Source organism: Tachypleus tridentatus, chromosome 12, assembly GCF_004210375.1.
Source record: "Tachypleus tridentatus isolate NWPU-2018 chromosome 12, ASM421037v1, whole genome shotgun sequence".
NCBI lineage: Eukaryota > Metazoa > Arthropoda > Merostomata > Xiphosura > Limulidae > Tachypleus > Tachypleus tridentatus.
This window is the reverse complement of record NC_134836.1, coordinates 124,282,418-124,300,571: the sequence shown is the minus strand read 5'-3', so window position 1 is coordinate 124,300,571 and position 18,154 is coordinate 124,282,418. Positions and strand designations below refer to the sequence as shown.

General features: G+C 34.9%; 1 protein-coding gene across 1 annotated transcript; it reads right to left on the bottom strand.

Annotated features, from left to right (window-relative positions):
• Window positions 1-75: 75 nt before the first annotated feature.
• LOC143235763 (calcitonin gene-related peptide type 1 receptor-like) lies at window positions 76-17,950 on the bottom strand. Its single transcript, XM_076473967.1, has 11 exons — window positions 17,830-17,950; window positions 15,652-15,746; window positions 13,994-14,085; window positions 13,546-13,696; window positions 7,285-7,435; window positions 5,981-6,041; window positions 4,483-4,549; window positions 3,003-3,088; window positions 1,889-2,027; window positions 1,327-1,368; window positions 76-788 (listed from the first exon to the last, which is right to left on the bottom strand). Exons 1-11 carry the CDS (start codon window positions 17,900-17,902, stop codon window positions 588-590), a joined length of 1,158 nt encoding a protein of 385 aa, XP_076330082.1. The 5' UTR covers window positions 17,903-17,950; the 3' UTR covers window positions 76-587.
• Window positions 17,951-18,154: the final 204 nt, after the last annotated feature.

Sequence of the window (18,154 nt, the reverse complement as noted above, 5' to 3'; positions counted from 1 at the left end):
GTGCCTTAACCGCTTGGCTATGTGTGTTTTGTTTATTGCCGAGTGCCAAGCCCGTAGAGTACTTCAACACTGAACGTTATTGTCAATTCTATATCGTTTTAATGGAAGATAAATTTAATATTTTTGGTAAACAAACTTGGAGAGCAGTTCGTTTGATTAAGCAGTAGAGAGTTTAATGAAGGAACTTATAATTTTAAAGTGCCTCTTTTCGTAATTAGTTTCTAAACGACTTGAGAGAGTAAACCAGTAGACAGAAGTTAAATATTTATAACAAAGTTTACTCTTTTCCTTTGTTTATACAACTGAGTGCAAAGTACAAGCAGAAATTAACAACTTAATAACAAACTTTCATGTGAATGAGAAACTACAACAGTATTCTCATTGGTAAATAGTATAGAAATAAATAAAATACAACTTAGTGGAAACTACAGTAAATACTGTACCAACCCTGGTAAAAATAGCTAATGTATGTTGATACACATATCGAAACACATCGCTTTGAAACGAAGATTTCATTAGTGATACTGTTTTAGGGTTAAATCAACGGACACTAAAGGTCGGTGAAGTTTACCGCTGTTAGGGTACTTTCACATCAGTTCTGACGTCTGAATTTCAGCCCTAACTTGTTTCCTTTGGTCTCTTGTGAAACACTTCAGAGGACGCTTCGTTCTCAAAGTTTCGGGTTTGTCCAAGTTAGAGGTCGATAGTCGCGCCACCATGGGGTATGTAGACAAACTATGAATATTGAACTTGTACCGTTGATAAGATCTTTTCAGAAGAGAGATCACCTGTTTACAAATTAAAAAACAATCAAAAGTGGCTGTTGAAGAGTGCTCCACACATATATCAACTTTAACTTAACGAACTAACAAAACACGCCCATAACTCGATCGCTTTCGAATAGTTGACTTGAATTTTTAGCCTTGTTTTAAAAATTCAATGCATCTTTTGTGTGTGATCCGATGTTCTAATCCTTTTATCAAAAATTTAATTATTCACGTGCTGATTACTGGTTTGCTTATGTTTTTCCCTCCAGATTAGCTTTATTTGATTTGAATTTCACATAAAACTATTCAAAGTATCGCTTCGTTAACCGTCTCTAATTTACAAGTAATCGAAGAGACAAGTAAGCAGCTAATCAAATGTCGCCCACCGCTAAATCTTGGACTAATCTTTTACCACTACGTGGCTGAAATGGAGGGCATCCTCGAGAATGGGTTTCGAACAGTTGACTTCTCTAACCCTCAGGCCATTAATAATGACTAACTTAAAACCAATAAGCTTTATAATACGATGAAAACTGAAATTTTGCCACGAACAACTTACCTCTCCATTTAAGTAGCAGAATATTAGAGCGACAACGAAACCCTATAACGAAAAGAAAACTTAATCACAAAATATTCAAAATGAATCATAATCTACATGAAATTCGCTTATTATCTGGATTTGTGAAAAGCACTAAAATAATTTATAATTATATTTGTACACAAAGTTTTATACACAACACCCTCGCTGGACAAAAATTAAACGTCCGCCATTTTGTTTCTGTTCACCTTATTGACTTTAATTTGACAAAATAAATCTCGGTGCTTTCTCTCTCTATATATATATATATTGCAATGAGATAATACTTGAGTAATAACTCCGATAGTGACCTCTGGTGACTGACCATGTAATTTCTCTTTGCCAATATTATTTTAGAATTTATTTCTGCAACTTAACAACTATTACTAAAAGAGTTAAGTCTCATAAAGTTTTGTTGTTTTGATTGAAATCAGAAACATTATTAGTCACTTCTCACACTACTTTCAGTCACCTACTAATTAACTTAGATTTTCTCCTAATAATATATAAACTCAAGAACGTGCCAATCATCACAACTACGTACCTGTAAACCGTCAATCGCAAAACTGAAATAAATGTAGGCGTCCATCCAGCCACATTCGCCAGGTGATGGCCTATACTTGTCCAGGAAGAAGTGGACACCAAACAATGGAACAAGGATTAGTGTACCTCGGACTGCTTTTCTGAAGTCATATTAACGTGTGTGACGTTGTACGTAAAAATAGTGATATATTGTATAACATATACAGAGACAGATGGTATGGTTTTATCACATAACTATATTATAGTTAAACACTGCAATGAAGGAAAGGTCTTTTATTTTGTAAACAGATAGAGTAAACAAGTTTATGGCTATAATAACACATTCGATAAAAACAGTTTCACACAATAACACCATTCATTGCTTGTGGGATACTGTTTTAAAGCAGTGAATGACATTTGATAAAACAGATATTTTGTAAAAACTTCTATTATGTCAGATTTTTATCTCTCTCATCCACAGTTTAGCGCAAAGCTACACACTGGACTCTCATTGGTTCGTGGTTGAATACAAAATTACACGGTTGGCCATCTATGCTCTGCCCGCAACGGGTATCGAAACTCATATTCTAGCGTTGTAAGTCCGCAGACATACCACGGTGTCACTTGGGGGAGAATAGACTATATGCACTGTGCTAACCAGTGGCATTGCGGAGTTATACTGTTAGAAACCGGGTTTCGATATTAGTGGTGGGCAGAATCCATATAACCTTTTGCGCGGATTTGTGCTTTGTAACAAACAAAAGCAACCCACATTCGGTATCGAAAACCGGTTTTTAGCATCGTAAAACTTACTGGTGAGCGAAAGGAGATTTATGTCAACCTTCAGAAACTTTTGTATTCACCAATAGGACTATTAATAGCGTAATTTTGTCGTTACATATTTACAAGTAATATCAAATTAAAGCTGACATTTAAATCCAAATAAAAATATTGTTTTTTGTACATAATGAATACATTCTCCCAGTTAATAATTCTCTGAACAAAAGTACTATTGAAATAATATTAACGTTTTGAAGATACATACAAGTCTGAGTTCTCACATTTCACGCCGGTGTAACACAAATTATTCTCTGGTAACGTTGTTTTATATCCATGAAACAAAATGTTTAACTCACCTACATTGACTGGGTTCGTTTGGATGAGTCGCTCTGATTTTGGTAACTAGGTTTCTAACTATGTTACAGAGGAATGCGAGGTTAAGCTGGAAATTAATAACAGCAAAAAGAAAGGTTAAAATAACCGTTTAGGTTATTTATCTTGTTGTCTTAACTACGCCATAAACTACTAAATTGTACAATGAATTATGGGATAAAATCAGAGAAGGGTTTGTGTTAAACATTTAATTATATAAATACGTGAGTTCGTAATGTGTACAGAAAAATGTTTCTGTAAACCTTGGACTCATTGGTTTTAGATCATAAATAAATCACGGAACGATTTAAATGTTACAGGCACTGACATTTTTATTATTTTAAAATAATATCATAGAGGACAATTTTGTTGTTTTCATTTATGTTTCAGCTACAACAAAAGTCAATAAATCACACTTAAACTCAACAGAAAATCTAGCAAGTCACATCGACTGAATTAAACTAAATCCGAATATGTCACATTAACTAGACTAAAACCTATCAAGTCACATCGATTAAACTAAAAACCAACAACTAACATTAGCTACAGACTAAACCACAGCAAGCCACATCGATTAAACTAAAAACCAACAACTAACATTAGCGATAGACTAAACCACAGCAAGTCACATCGATTAAACTAAAAACCAACAACTAACATTAGCTACAGACTAAACCACAGCAAGCCACATCGGTTAAACTAAAAACCAACAACTAACATTAGCTATAGACTAAACCACAGCAAGTCACATCGATTAAACTAAAAACCAACAACTAACATTAGCTACAGACTAAACCACAGCAAGTCACATCGATTAAACTAAAAACCAACAACTAACATTAGCTACAGACTAAACCACAGCAAGCCACATCGGTTAAACTAAAAACCAACAACTAACATTAGCTATAGACTAAACCACAGCAAGTCACATCGATTAAACTAAAAACCAACAACTAACATTAGCTATAGACTAAACCACAGCAAGTCACATCGGTTAAACTAAAAACCAACAACTAACATTAGCTACAGACTAAACCACAGCAAGCCACATCGGTTAAACTAAAAACCAACAACTAACATTAGCTATAGACTAAAACATGTCAAGCCACACCGGTTAAACAAAAAACCAACAACTAACATTAGCTACAGACTAAACCACAGCAAGTCACATCGGTTAAACTAAAAACCAACAACTAACATTAGCTACAGACTAAACCACAGCAAGTCACATCGGTTAAACTAAAAACCAACAACTAACATTAGCTACAGACTAAACCACAGCAAGTCACATCGGTTAAACTAAAAACCAACAACTAACATTAGCTACAGACTAAACCACAGCAAGTCACACCGGTTAAACTAAAAACCAACAACTAACATTAGCTACAGACTAAACCACAGCAAGTCACATTAGCTAAATTAAAACCTATGGAAGAGAGTGGCACGTTGTGACAGAACACTTACCAGTAAACTACACAAGTAGGGTCCGTTCATAACCCATTCATACGTTCCGATTGGAATAACCCAACACCTGAGAATATAACAAAATATTTTATCACCTTTTAATAATTGTAACAATATTAGTATAGACTCCTAAACAAAGAACTTGTCTCTTAATGTCGTCACGTCGGTTCAAGTTTAGTAAGACTGAGCTGTCTTAATGTTGTCACGTCAGTTCAAGTTTAGTAAGGCTGAGTTGTCTTAATGTCGTCACGTCGGTTCAAGTTTAGTAAGGCTGAACTGTCTTAATGTCGTCACGTCGGTTCAAGTTTAGTGAGACTGAGCTGTCTTAATGTCGTCACGTCGGTTCAAGTTTAGTGAGACTGAGCTGTCTTAATGTCGTCACGTCGGTTCAAGTTTAGTGAGACTGAGCTGTCTTATTGTCGTCACGTCAGTTCAAGTTTAGTGAGACTGAACTGTCTTAATGTCGTCACGTCGGTTCAAGTTTAGTGAGACTGAGCTGTCTTAATGTCGTCACGTCGGTTCAAGTTTAGTAAGGCTGAGCTGTCTTAATGTTATCACGTCAGTTCAAGTTTAGTGAGACTGAGCTGTCTTAATGTTGTCACGTCAGTTCAAGTTTAGTAAGGCTGAGCTGTCTTAATGTTATCACGTCAGTTCAAGTTTAGTGAGACTGAGCTGTCTTAATGTCGTCACGTCGGTTCAAGTTTAGTGAGACTGAGTTGTCTTAATGTCGTCACGTCAGTTCAAGTTTAGTGAGACTGAGCTGTCTTAATGTTGTCACGTCAGTTCAAGTTTAGTAAGGCTGAGCTGTCTTAATGTCGTCACGTCGGTTCAAGTTTAGTAAGACTGAGCTGTCTTAATGTCGTCACGTCGGTTCAAGTTTAGTAAGACTGAGCTGTCTTAATGTCGTCACGTCGGTTCAAGTTTAGTAAGACTGAGCTGTCTTAATGTCGTCACGTCGGTTCAAGTTTAGTGAGGCTGAGCTGTATTAATGTTATCACGTCAGTTCAAGTTTAGTGAGACTGAGCTGTCTTAATGTTGTCACGTCAGTTCAAGTTTAGTAAGGCTGAGCTGTCTTAATGTCGTCACGTCGGTTCAAGTTTAGTAAGGCTGAGCTGTCTTAATGTCGTCACGTCGGTTCAAGTTTAGTAAGACTGAGCTGTCTTAATGTCGTCACGTCGGTTCAAGTTTAGTGAGGCTGAGCTGTCTTAATGTTATCACGTCATTAATAAATCAAAGCTAGTATAATATGACACACCAACGTAACAACAGTTACAGTTGAGCGCTATTGTAAATAGCTTAAGAGTTACATCTGTCTGTTCCAATTCGAACTGAATAATTATGCACGTGCATTGTTATAATATAAAGATTTAGAGCACGTGATCTAGCATAACCATTAAATAATCATGCATGTGAGCTAAGTTGTCATGTAGGAACATTCTTATGTAATCCGTGAGTATTTTTGTACAAACATGAAGATGAACTAGAAGAGAATACCTACCTTTCATCTTTTAAAGCTTTCCGAAGAACAGCGTAAACACCCACAGGAATTATGGGTAAACCTAAAGAAAATATATGTTATCAATCACCAACATCAATTGGTAATAATTATGTTGTTTCTAATAACAAAGATTACGGTAAAAACATTTATTTACCCACACAATAAATAAATCAACAATGATGTGTAATAATTTAAACAAAACACTGTTAGAAATAAGACGGTTATAGACTGGTCTATCAACCAGTCCATATGACAGAATGATTTAACACAGTCCACGGTTATAGACTGATCTATCAACCAGTCCATATAAGAGAATGATTTAAAACAGTCCACGGTTATAGACTGGTCTATCAACCAGTCCATATAAGAGAATGATTTAACACAGTCCACGGTTATAGACTGGTCTATCAACCAGTCCATATGACAGAATGATTTAACACAGTCCACGGTTATAGACTGATCTATCAACCAGTCCATATGATAGAATGATTTAACACAGTCCACGGTTATAGACTGATCTATCAACCAGTCCATATGACAGAATGGTTTAACACAGTCCACGGTTATAGACTGGTCTATCAACCAGTCCATATGACAGAATGATTTAAAACAGTCCACGGTTATAGACTGATCTATCAACCAGTCCATATGACAGAATGATTTAAAACAGTCCACGGTTATAGACTGGTCTATCAACCAGTCCATATGACAGAATGATTTAACACAGTCCAAGGTTATAGACTGATCTATCAACCAGTCCATATGACAGAATGATTTAACACAGTCCAAGGTTATAGACTGGTCTCTCAACCAGTCCATATGATTTAAAACAGTCCATCATTACAGACTAGACTGAAACGGGACTGTTACAAATTAGGTTAAAACGCTTTACTGTTACAGACCACTTTCACAGGCTAGGATTAATTCAGCCCAGTGCAAATGAAAAATGGCAGCTATTGAAAGACAAACATGACTTATAAAGATTGTTGGAAGGATTCATATTGGATTGTTTGAAATTAAGGATAAAGCTACACAATAGGCTATTTATATTCCGCCAACCACGGGTATCGAAACCCGGTTTCTAACAGTGTGAGACCGCAGGTACACCACTATGCCTCTTGGAGGCCAGGAACACAGTGTTACATATTTTGAATCATGCTGTGTAACGAAATTATTAATTTTTTTTAGTTTTTTTTTATTATTAGCTACAAAATATCATAAGCATCGCTTCAAATATCGGTTTAAGTTTTAGGAGCAAAAAAAACAAACAAACACAAAACGACCTTTGAAAGTGTGATACGTACCCCAACCAATAGCGTAGAACGTAATCAGATTCTTGTGTTCAGTAAAGGTGGCTGTGATAAGTCTATGTAGATAAAACCCCTCACAAAACATCCACATGTAAGAAGTCATGCGAAAATATTTAGTCGCAACAAACAAAACTTTACAGCCGGGCTGGAAAAACACGAAACAAGAAAAACCAAGCTTTAAAACTAGAATAGTTCAGTCAGATAATCAAAAGTGAGCAACAGAGTCGCGCTAAATCTGTGGAGACCTAAATAATATGAAGATATATACGTAACCCTAAAGGCTTTCGAAAAAAAATAGATTACAAATGAGTTGATATAAGAAATACAAAACTAGATATCGAACGTGAATAACCACCTAACCGCTTATGTTTATTTTATATCATGCTATTAAAATATAGCTGGAGCACAAGTAAAATACATCAGGAAATTAAGCTTTATCAGATAATTAGAACTCATGCCATTAAACTTATCTATCGCTTTGGGGCGATGTATGATGTATTATGATGTATATGTATTATGATGCATATAATACACGTGTAAGCCTAACGAATCACGACTACCCAATGAGAATATCAGATAACTCATCGGAAGGGGATAAACATTGTTAGTGCAAGAAAGAAAAAAAAATCGATAGAACTCGTATCACCAAGAAACTTATCAGATAAGACACGTGTACATTCTTGAGTTCTGTTAAATGTTGATACACATGCGATACGTTATTGATTTTTAAATGAAATCTGAGCTTTATTTGAATGAAAACAAAGGAAAACAACTTACTCTTAGTATTTATTTGTTTCACATTTCAAAATATTTAATCTGAACGGCACCTTAAACGCACGTGGGCTAAACAAAGCTCGGTCACGCGTTCTCGAGCCGTTGAACAGATGGAGGGCTCAAATAGCAGCAACAGCGTTGTATGATTTTTTGCTTTAATTTCTCAAGGTCCAAGAACAGGACTGACTGCCAGCACCATAAAACGTCTGCAGCCATAAGTGCTCAATGTGTTCAGATGCATAATGTTTAGAACCTCGGATCCTCGATCTCTAATGTGATAAGCTAACCACTAGACCACACCTGGAGTTGACTGAGATGTAATTTTCTGGTTGTTTCAGTGTTAAATAATGTTGGTGATGCAAACAGAATATGTTGACACACGTGGCTCTCAGGCGGAGGAAACCCTAGACAGTATTGTTCTGGTTAGTAGTTGCCAAGGTCTTATGATTATCTCAGACAGTATTGTTGTGGTTAGTAGCCACCAAGGTCTTATGATTATCCCAGTCAGTATTGTTCTGGTTAGTAGTCACCAAGGTCTTATGATTATCCCAGACAGTATTGTTGTGGTTAGTAGTTACCAAGGTCTTATGATTATCCCAGACAGTATTGTTGTGGTTAGTAGCCACCAAGGTCTTATGATTATCCCAGACAGTATTGTTGTCGTTAGTAGTCACCAAGATCTTATGATTATCCCAGACAGTATTGTTGTGGTTAGTAGCCACCAAGGTCTTATGATTATCCCAGTCAGTATTGTTCTGGTTAGTAGTCACCAAGGTCTTATGATTATCCCAGACAGTATTGTTGTGGTTAGTAGTTACCAAGATCTTATGATTATCCCAGACAGTATTGTTGTGGTTAGTAGCCACCAAGGTCTTATGATTATCCCAGTCAGTATTGTTCTGGTTAGTAGTCACCAAGGTCTTATGATTATCTCAGACAGTATTGTTGTGGTTAGTAGCCACCAAGGTCTTATGATTATCCCAGTCAGTATTGTTCTGGTTAGTAGTCACCAAGGTCTTATGATTATCCCAGACAGTATTGTTGTGGTTAGTAGTTACCAAGGTCTTATGATTATCCCAGACAGTATTGTTGTGGTTAGTAGCCACCAAGGTCTTATGATTATCCCAGTCAGTATTGTTCTGGTTAGTAGTCACCAAGGTCTTATGATTATCCCAGACAGTATTGTTGTGGTTAGTAGTTACCAAGGTCTTATGATTATCCCAGACAGTATTGTTCTGGTTAGTAGTCACCAAGGTCTTATGATTATCCCAGACAGTATTGTTGTCGTTAGTAGTCACCAAGATCTTATGATTATCCCAGACAGTATTGTTGTGGTTAGTAGCCACCAAGGTCTTATGATTATCCCAGTCAGTATTGTTTTGGTTAGTAGTCACCAAGGTCTTATGATTATCCCAGACAGTATTGTTGTGGTTAGTAGTCACCAAGGTCTTATGATTATCCCAGACAGTATTGTTCTGGTTAGTAGTTACCAAGGTCTTATGATTATCCCAGACAGCATTGTTTTGGTTTGTAGTCACCAAGGTCATATGATTATCCCAGACAGTATTGTTGTCGTTAGTAGTCACCAAGATCTTATGATTATCCCAGACAGTATTGTTGTGGTTAGTAGCCACCAAGGTCTTATGATTATCCCAGTCAGTATTGTTTTGGTTAGTAGTCACCAAGGTCTTATGATTATCCCAGACAGTATTGTTGTGGTTAGTAGTCACCAAGGTCTTATGATTATCCCAGACAGTATTGTTCTGGTTAGTAGTTACCAAGGTCTTATGATTATCCCAGACAGTATTGTTGTGGTTAGTAGTTACCAAGGTCTTATGATTATCCCAGACAGTATTGTTCTGGTTAGTAGTCACCAAGGTCTTATGATTATCCTAGACAGTATTGTTGTCGTTAGTAGTCACCAAGGTCTTATGATTATCCCAGACAGTATTGTTCTGGTTAGTAGTTACCAAGGTCTTATGATTATCCCAGACAGTATTGTTCTGGTTAGTAGTCACCAAGGTCTTATGATTATCCCAGACAGTATTGTTCTGGTTAGTAGTTACCAAGGTCTTATGATTATCCCAGACAGTATTGTTCTGGTTAGTAGTTACCAAGGTCTTATAATTATCCCAGACAGTATTGTTCTGGTTAGTAGTTACCAAGGTCTTATGATTATCCCAGACAGTATTGTTGTCGTTAGTAGCCACCAAGGTCTTATGATTATCCCAGTCAGTATTGTTCTGGTTAGTAGTCACCAAGGTCTTATGATTATCCCAGACAATATTGTTCTGGTTAGTAGTTACCAAGGTCTTATGATTATCCCAGACAGTATTGTTGTGGTTAGTAGTTACCAAGGTCTCATGATTATCCCAGAGAGTATTGTTCTGGTTAGTAGTCACCAAGGTCTTATGATTATCCCAGACAGTATTGTTGTCGTTAGTAGCCACCAAGGTCTTATGATTATCCCAGACAGTATTGTTCTGGTTAGTAGTCACCAAGGTCTTATGATTATCCCAGACAGTATTGTTGTGGTTAGTAGTTACCAAGGTCTTATGATTATCCCAGACAGTATTGTTCTGGTTAGTAGTCACCAAGGTCTTATGATTATCCCAGACAGTATTGTTCTGGTTAGTAGTTACCAAGGTCTTATGATTATCCCAGACAGTATTGTTCTGGTTAGTAGTTACCAAGGTCTTATGATTATCCCAGACAGTATTGTTCTGGTTAGTAGTTACCAAGGTCTTATGATTATCCCAGACAGTATTGTTCTGGTCCCAGACAGTAGTAGTTACCAAGGTCTTATGATTATCCCAGACAGTATTGTTCTGGTTAGTTACCAAGTATGATTATCCCAGACAGTATTGTTCTGGTTAGTAGTTACCAAGGTCTTATGATTATCCCAGACAGTATTGTTCTGGTTAGTAGTTACCAAGGTCTTATGATTATCCCAGACAGTATTGTTCTGGTTAGTAGTTACCAAGGTCTTATGATTATCCCAGACAGTATTGTTCTGGTTAGTAGTTACCAAGGTCTTATGATTATCCCAGACAGTATTGTTCTGGTTAGTAGTTACCAAGGTCTTATGATTATCCCAGACAGTATTGTTCTGGTTAGTAGTTACCAAGGTCTTATGATTATCCCAGACAGTATTGTTCTGGTTAGTAGTTACCAAGGTCTTATGATTATCCCAGACAGTATTGTTCTGGTTAGTAGTTACCAAGGTCTTATGATTATCCCAGACAGTATTGTTCTGGTTAGTAGTCACCAAGGTCTTATGATTATCCCAGACAATATTGTTCTGGTTAGTAGTTACCAAGGTCTTATGATTATCCCAGACAGTATTGTTGTGGTTAGTAGTTACCAAGGTCTTATGATTATCCCAGACAGTATTGTTGTGGTTAGTAGTTACCAAGGTCTCATGATTATCCCAGACAGTATTGTTCTGGTTAGTAGTCACCAAGGTCTTATGATTATCCCAGACAGTATTGTTGTCGTTAGTAGTCACCAAGGTCTTATGATTATCCCAGACAGTATTGTTCTGGTTAGTAGTCACCAAGGTCTTATGATTATCCCAGACAGTATTGTTGTGGTTAGTAGCCACCAAGGTCTTATGATTATCCCAGACAGTATTGTTCTGGTTAGTAGTCACCAAGGTCTTATGATTATCCCAGACAGTATTGTTCTGGTTAGTAGTTACCAAGGTCTTATGATTATCCCAGACAGTATTGTTCTGGTTAGTAGTTACCAAGGTCTTATGATTATCCCAGACAGTATTGTTCTGGTTAGTAGTTACCAAGGTCTTATGATTATCCCAGACAGTATTGTTCTGGTTAGTAGTCACCAAGGTCTTATGATTATCCCAGACAGTATTGTTCTGGTTAGTAGTTACCAAGGTCTTATGATTATCCCAGACAGTATTGTTGTGGTTAGTAGTTACCAAGGTCTTATGATTATCCCAGACAGTATTGTTCTGGTTAGTAGTTACCAAGGTCTTATGATTATCCCAGACAGTATTGTTCTGGTTAGTAGTCACCAAGGTCTTATGATTATCCCAGACAGTATTGTTCTGGTTAGTAGTTACCAAGGTCTTATGATTATCCCAGACAGTATTGTTCTGGTTAGTAGTTACCAAGGTCTTATGATTATCCCAGACAGTATTGTTCTGGTTAGTAGTTACCAAGGTCTTATGATTATCCCAGACAGTATTGTTCTGGTTAGTAGTTACCAAGGTCTTATGATTATCCCAGACAGTATTGTTCTGGTTAGTAGTTACCAAGGTCTTATGATTATCCCAGACAGTATTGTTCTGGTTAGTAGTTACCAAGGTCTTATGATTATCCCAGACAGTATTGTTCTGGTTAGTAGTTACCAAGGTCTTATGATTATCCCAGACAGTATTTTTCTGGTTAGTAGTTACCAAGGTCTTATGATTATCCCAGACAGTATTGTTCTGGTTAGTAGTTACCAAGGTCTTATGATTATCCCAGACAGTATTGTTGTGGTTAGTAGTTACCAAGGTCTTATGATTATCCCAGACAGTATTGTTCTGGTTAGTAGTTACCAAGGTCTTATGATTATCCCAGACAATATTGTTCTGGTTAGTAGCTGTGAGATCCTCGTTTTTAATTAACTCACGTTTCTTCGACAAACACCTTCTCTTCGTGATTGCGAGTTTCAGCGGAGAAGAAACCATGTTACTGAGAACGGTAATTCGTACGGAGCTATAATTACAGTTTATTATATGCTGGTGAGAGTACCTTACTTTATAAACTAGTTGCTGGTAAGAGGATTAATCTGAATTCTTCTCACTTATCTCACCATTAGCGGAAGAAGAAAACGGTCTAGTGATTAGCGCACGCAGTCTACCCTGTTGAAAGACTTTTCAAAGAGATATATTCACTTGTGCAAAATGTTAAGCGAAACTGTTTATTTTGTTTTTCAGCTTAAAAGTTACTAAAAATATATTCCACTCAATAAAACTAGGAAGTTTATATGAAACTTGAATATTTTAAAAAGGAGGCGGGCCGTTGAGTTTGTAATATTACGTCTCGACCTTCTTGTTTGTAAATATTCTAAAAATTGTATTTTTAAATTGGTTTAAACGATACAGTTATTACTACATTCTACAGAGAGATGTTTCTTCTGTATTCATGTCCATAATATTATTTTGTCATTACTAAAAATATTATCACATTCTACTGCAAGATGTTTGGTGTGTATTTAAAAACATGTTTTCCTGTTTTGGTGAAAGAAGTTCTGTTTATATCAACTCGCATCAGATCCTTTAAAGATTGTTCGAAACCAAATCGTATTCCATTCTGTTGAAAGACATTTCGTCTGTCGACTCGTACCTGATATTGTTCCGAATTATGGCGAAACGGGTTACGAACGCATCTCTGTTATGATGAAATAAGTTCAGGCTGTCTTTACCAATATATATATCAGTTTCTTTCCGATATGAGTGTGGAAGATTCTTACCCCATTCTCTTGAAAGAAGTTCTGGTTGTCTCCACGCGCATCAGTTTCTTCTGATATGACCGTAGTTCGAAAGATAATGATAAAGGTTCCATTCAACACAAGAGAAAGGAAAAGATTCTTATGTATCGTGATGCGTGGCACTCGGAGCTGCCTGGTGAAGTCACGTGAAAAGATAGATTAATTATACGTAACGTAGAGTTTTGTCCAATAGAACAGCGATTACAATGGCGGGAAGTACTTTAATATATTTTTATTTGCTCTTCTTTTCTGTTAAATGAAATCTGTTTAAAGGATCTCTCCTTCAAAGAAAAAATAGCTCTATACAATAATGAAATAAGACTGCTTGAGAAAAATGTAAAACAAAGATGATTGTCAGTTCCTTCTCTTAAATAATATATTGATTTTTACTAGCGAGGACGTAACCTAACTGAAGCTCAAAACTACTTACTTGTAAGCGGATAAGATAAGCAAAGCTGGTATAAGTGCAGATATGGATACCGCAAATGTGATGACGTGAAAATATAAACGGTTTCTTAGGGACTATCAAAGAAAAATATTGAAGTATAAAAACAAACGATATTTGAATATAGAGAGTAAATTATAATGATCGAATATACAATTACTTGAAAGTTCAGAGTTGTGAACATTTTAGAAATACTCTAGTAAACGTTTAGAAATACTCTAGTAAACGTCTCGATAAAGTCACAATGACGAATTTTAAGCAACATTCAAGCATTTTCTAATACTGTTTATAATTCGTGAAAATAGTTTACACGCGTTCTTAAGAGTCGAGTCGATGTTTAATCTAATTGATATACGAGAATTATGTAACAGCGGTAGTAATTGGTTGAACTGCTGTATAAATAACCAACAGGACATGAAATAATTATGAGTGTAATGTTTTCGATAATTGGTGAAATTGTTTTACAGTATAACAAGTGACTGTAAGTATGTTGTGTAAACTTATGAACAATGTTACCGGCGACTGAAAATATTATTAAACAAGAATCTTGATAAAAACTTGAAACAACAATTTTTGTGTCGTAAAATGTCAAATTTGTGATAGATATTATTTATAGATATTATTATTAGATATTATTAATAGATATTATTGGATATTATTAATAGATATTATTGGATATTATTAATAGATATTATTGGATATTATTAATATATATTATTAGATATTATTATTAGATATTAGTAATAGATATTATTGGATATTATTAATATATATTATTAGATATTATTAGATATTATTAATAGATATTATCAATAGATGTTATTGGATATTATTAATAGATATTATTGGATATTATTAATATATATTATTAGATATTATTAATAGATATTATTATTAGATATTAGTAATAGATATTATTGGATATTATTAATAGATATTATTGGATATTATTAATAGATATTATCAATAGATATTATTAGATATTATCAATAGATGTTATTGGATATTATTAATAGATATTATTGGATATTATTAGATATTATTAATAGATATTATCAATGGATATTATTGGATATTATTAATATATATTATTAGATATTATTAATAGATATTATTGGATATTATTAGATATTATTAATAGATATTATCAATAGATATTATTAGATATTATTAATAGATATTATTATTAGATATTAGTAATAGATATTACTGGATATTATTAATATATATTATTAGATATTATTGGATATTATTAGATATTATTAATAGATATTATTGGATATTATTAGATATTATTAATAGATATTATCAATAGATATTATTAGATATTATTAATAGATATTATTAGAACGCTATGAGCTCTTACTTGTCCCATTATGTGAATGTTTCAAAATATGAAGTTATTTGGTAGACCAGAATAGCATTTTAAAATAGTTTTATTTGTTGGTCACTTTACTCAATGTAGAAACACTGGTAAGAATTAACCAGAAAGTTAAGTAAACCGTTTAAGACGTTTTCATTAACGCTCGACTTTGTTGTAAATACGTTGAATTTGTTTATTTACTGATTGATCAGAATACAATGCTTCTAACTGAAATATAGAAATCCTTTAGGCTGTAACCAGTACAGGAGTTCGTACTTACATCAACAATGCCACATCTGCTGTAGTCCGTCCATTCCTTGGAATGTTTTGTAACGAGCCACGTTCCGTTCGGACCACATGTTTTCATGGCGTAACCTACGAAACTTCTGTAATGTACTTTTTTTTTTTTAAATTGTCGATTAAAACATATTATAAGTTCAATTATTTCAAGATATTCATAAAACAAATTATAAATACCCTGCCATGTTTGAGGCTGTTGTTACAGTTAAAATAGCGGTTGATCTTTAATACTTACAACCACATGACATCTGTATTTAATACTTACAACCACATGACATCTGCATTTAATGTTTACAACCACATGACATCTGTATTTAATACTTACAACCACATGACATCTGTATTTAATATTCGCAACCACATGACAGCTGTATTTAATACTTACAACCACACTACATCAGTGTTTAATACTTACAACCACATGACATCTGCATTTAATACTTACAACTACATGACATCTGTATTTAATACTTACAACCACATGACATCTCTATTCAATGTTTACAACTACATGACATCTGTATTTAATGTTTACAACCACATGACATCTGTGTTTAATATTCACAACCACACTACATCTGTGTTTAATATTCACAACCACACTACATCTGTGTTTAATATTCACAACCACACTACATCTGTGTTTAATATTCACAACCACACTACATCTGTGTTTAATATTCACAACTACATGACAGAACATATTCCCGACATCAGCAGACAAATAATGAACATTTGGCAAAAACTAGTAACAAAATATGACATTCCAGTTAATACCAAATTTATTCACAAACCAGGCACAAAACTGAGGTCTATACTATATAAAAACTACACTGACAAACACCACACCAACATTATTTATAAAATACAATGTGATAACTGCCACGACTTCTATATTGGAGAAACAAGTAGAAAAATGGAAACCAGATTCAAAGAACATAAAAAGTCAGCTTCACATGTTTTCGAACACTGCAAGCCAAATAAACACAACATAACCATAGAAAACACTCAAATACTAAATAAAGAAACAAACGCAAAATTAAAGAAGCCTTACTTATACAACAACTTAAACCCAAAATAAACCAATATAAAGGAACGCCTTTATACCTATATTAAATATAATAAAATAAAATTATATATTCAAACATCTAACACCGCCCTCTACATTCCAACACTCAGTTACACAACCCCTTCCTAACATGTGGTCAGCTTCCGGTCAGTTACCTTTTTCTTTCTTTGTGAACCTGACGATGACCGAAGAAGGTCGAAACGTTGTTCGCTCTTCTATGTAAAATATTTTCTCAACCCAAACGAGCCGTTTTTACATATAAATTTCTCAACAAGTGGGTTTCTCGACATCACTGGCCTATATTCTCGACATCACTGACCTATATTCTCGACATCACTGAGTTGCGCATATAATAAATATTTTGTACGAAACAATTTCCTATGAGTTTGCTGCTGCACGTTTTGGCAACTTAAACTAAATAATCAGGTTTGTTCAGATAAAGGATTAATACGTAGTTTTATCTTTGTTTGTCCTGAAGGATCATTTGACAAACATCCGTCTGACAGAGATATCTTACAACAGTATTTATATGTTTATCACTGTTTGTCCTCTGAGCGGCTGTTGCGTATTAAGAAACAAAACAAGGATATTCTAAACACCATCAACAGCGACACATTCTGTTCTACACATCCACGGATGTATTAGTTTCAAAGTGTTGTCTGTAAATAATGTTATTTATAAGATAAAGTAATGGTTTTCCAACTGGTCTAGATGTATCTGTCACTTACGTAAACCACTAACTTATTATAGAACATTATTAACACTCCTACGAAAAGTGGGGCCTAATAGGCCCCAGAGCAACTTGAAAGGTTATTAATATTAGGCTAATAATTTTGCATTTAAATGAAATTGCCTTTTAAATCCATTAATGAATGGATTAACGAGATTCCCACTGTCCCTATCTACTATCTAGTGAAACCACAGCCAGGGGAACGGGCTTGGAGAAATCAGGACTAGAAACGTCTCTTCGTAGGAGTGTTAATTACTGTCATGTGATACCTACTTACATGGACACTGGTACCCACTTATGTGTACACCGACTTACATGTACATTGGTACCTACTTACGCTTACACCAGTTTTTACTTACGTGGACACTGTGGAGGATCATTCTTGAAATAAATGTGATCTGGACAGCGAACCAAAGCCACTTGACCAGCCATTGTATCTGGCCAACACTGCCAACCGTCCCAAGTTCGTGGACAGTGGTTTTCATCTGTTGAAAGAACCAAAACACAACAAGAACAACAAATTTACAATCTTAGAGATTTCGCGTAGGTGTCTATACCGTACAGTATACAGTATATATGTCTATACCGTACAGTTCTTCAGCTTATAAAAGAAATCGTGTTCTATTTAAAACTAAAGAAACAAAGAATTCAAATTTAACTTTCGTTAAATCCTGACAAAAGTAA

What these genes read in the sequence shown, in the direction of transcription:
- LOC143235763 (XM_076473967.1), bottom strand. Translation starts at nt 17,902, where the DNA reads ATGGCTGGTCAAGTGGCTTTGGTTCGCTGTCCAGATCACATTTATTTC. An exon ending in GCAGATGTGGCATTGTTGAT is followed by an intron (nt 14,086 to 15,651) that starts GTAAGTACGAAC and finishes TTTCTTTGATAG; the next exon opens with TCCCTAAGAAACCGTTTATA. An exon ending in ACTTCTTTCAAGAGAATGGG is followed by an intron (nt 7,436 to 13,545) that starts GTAAGAATCTTC and finishes GTGTTTTTCCAG; the next exon opens with CCCGGCTGTAAAGTTTTGTT.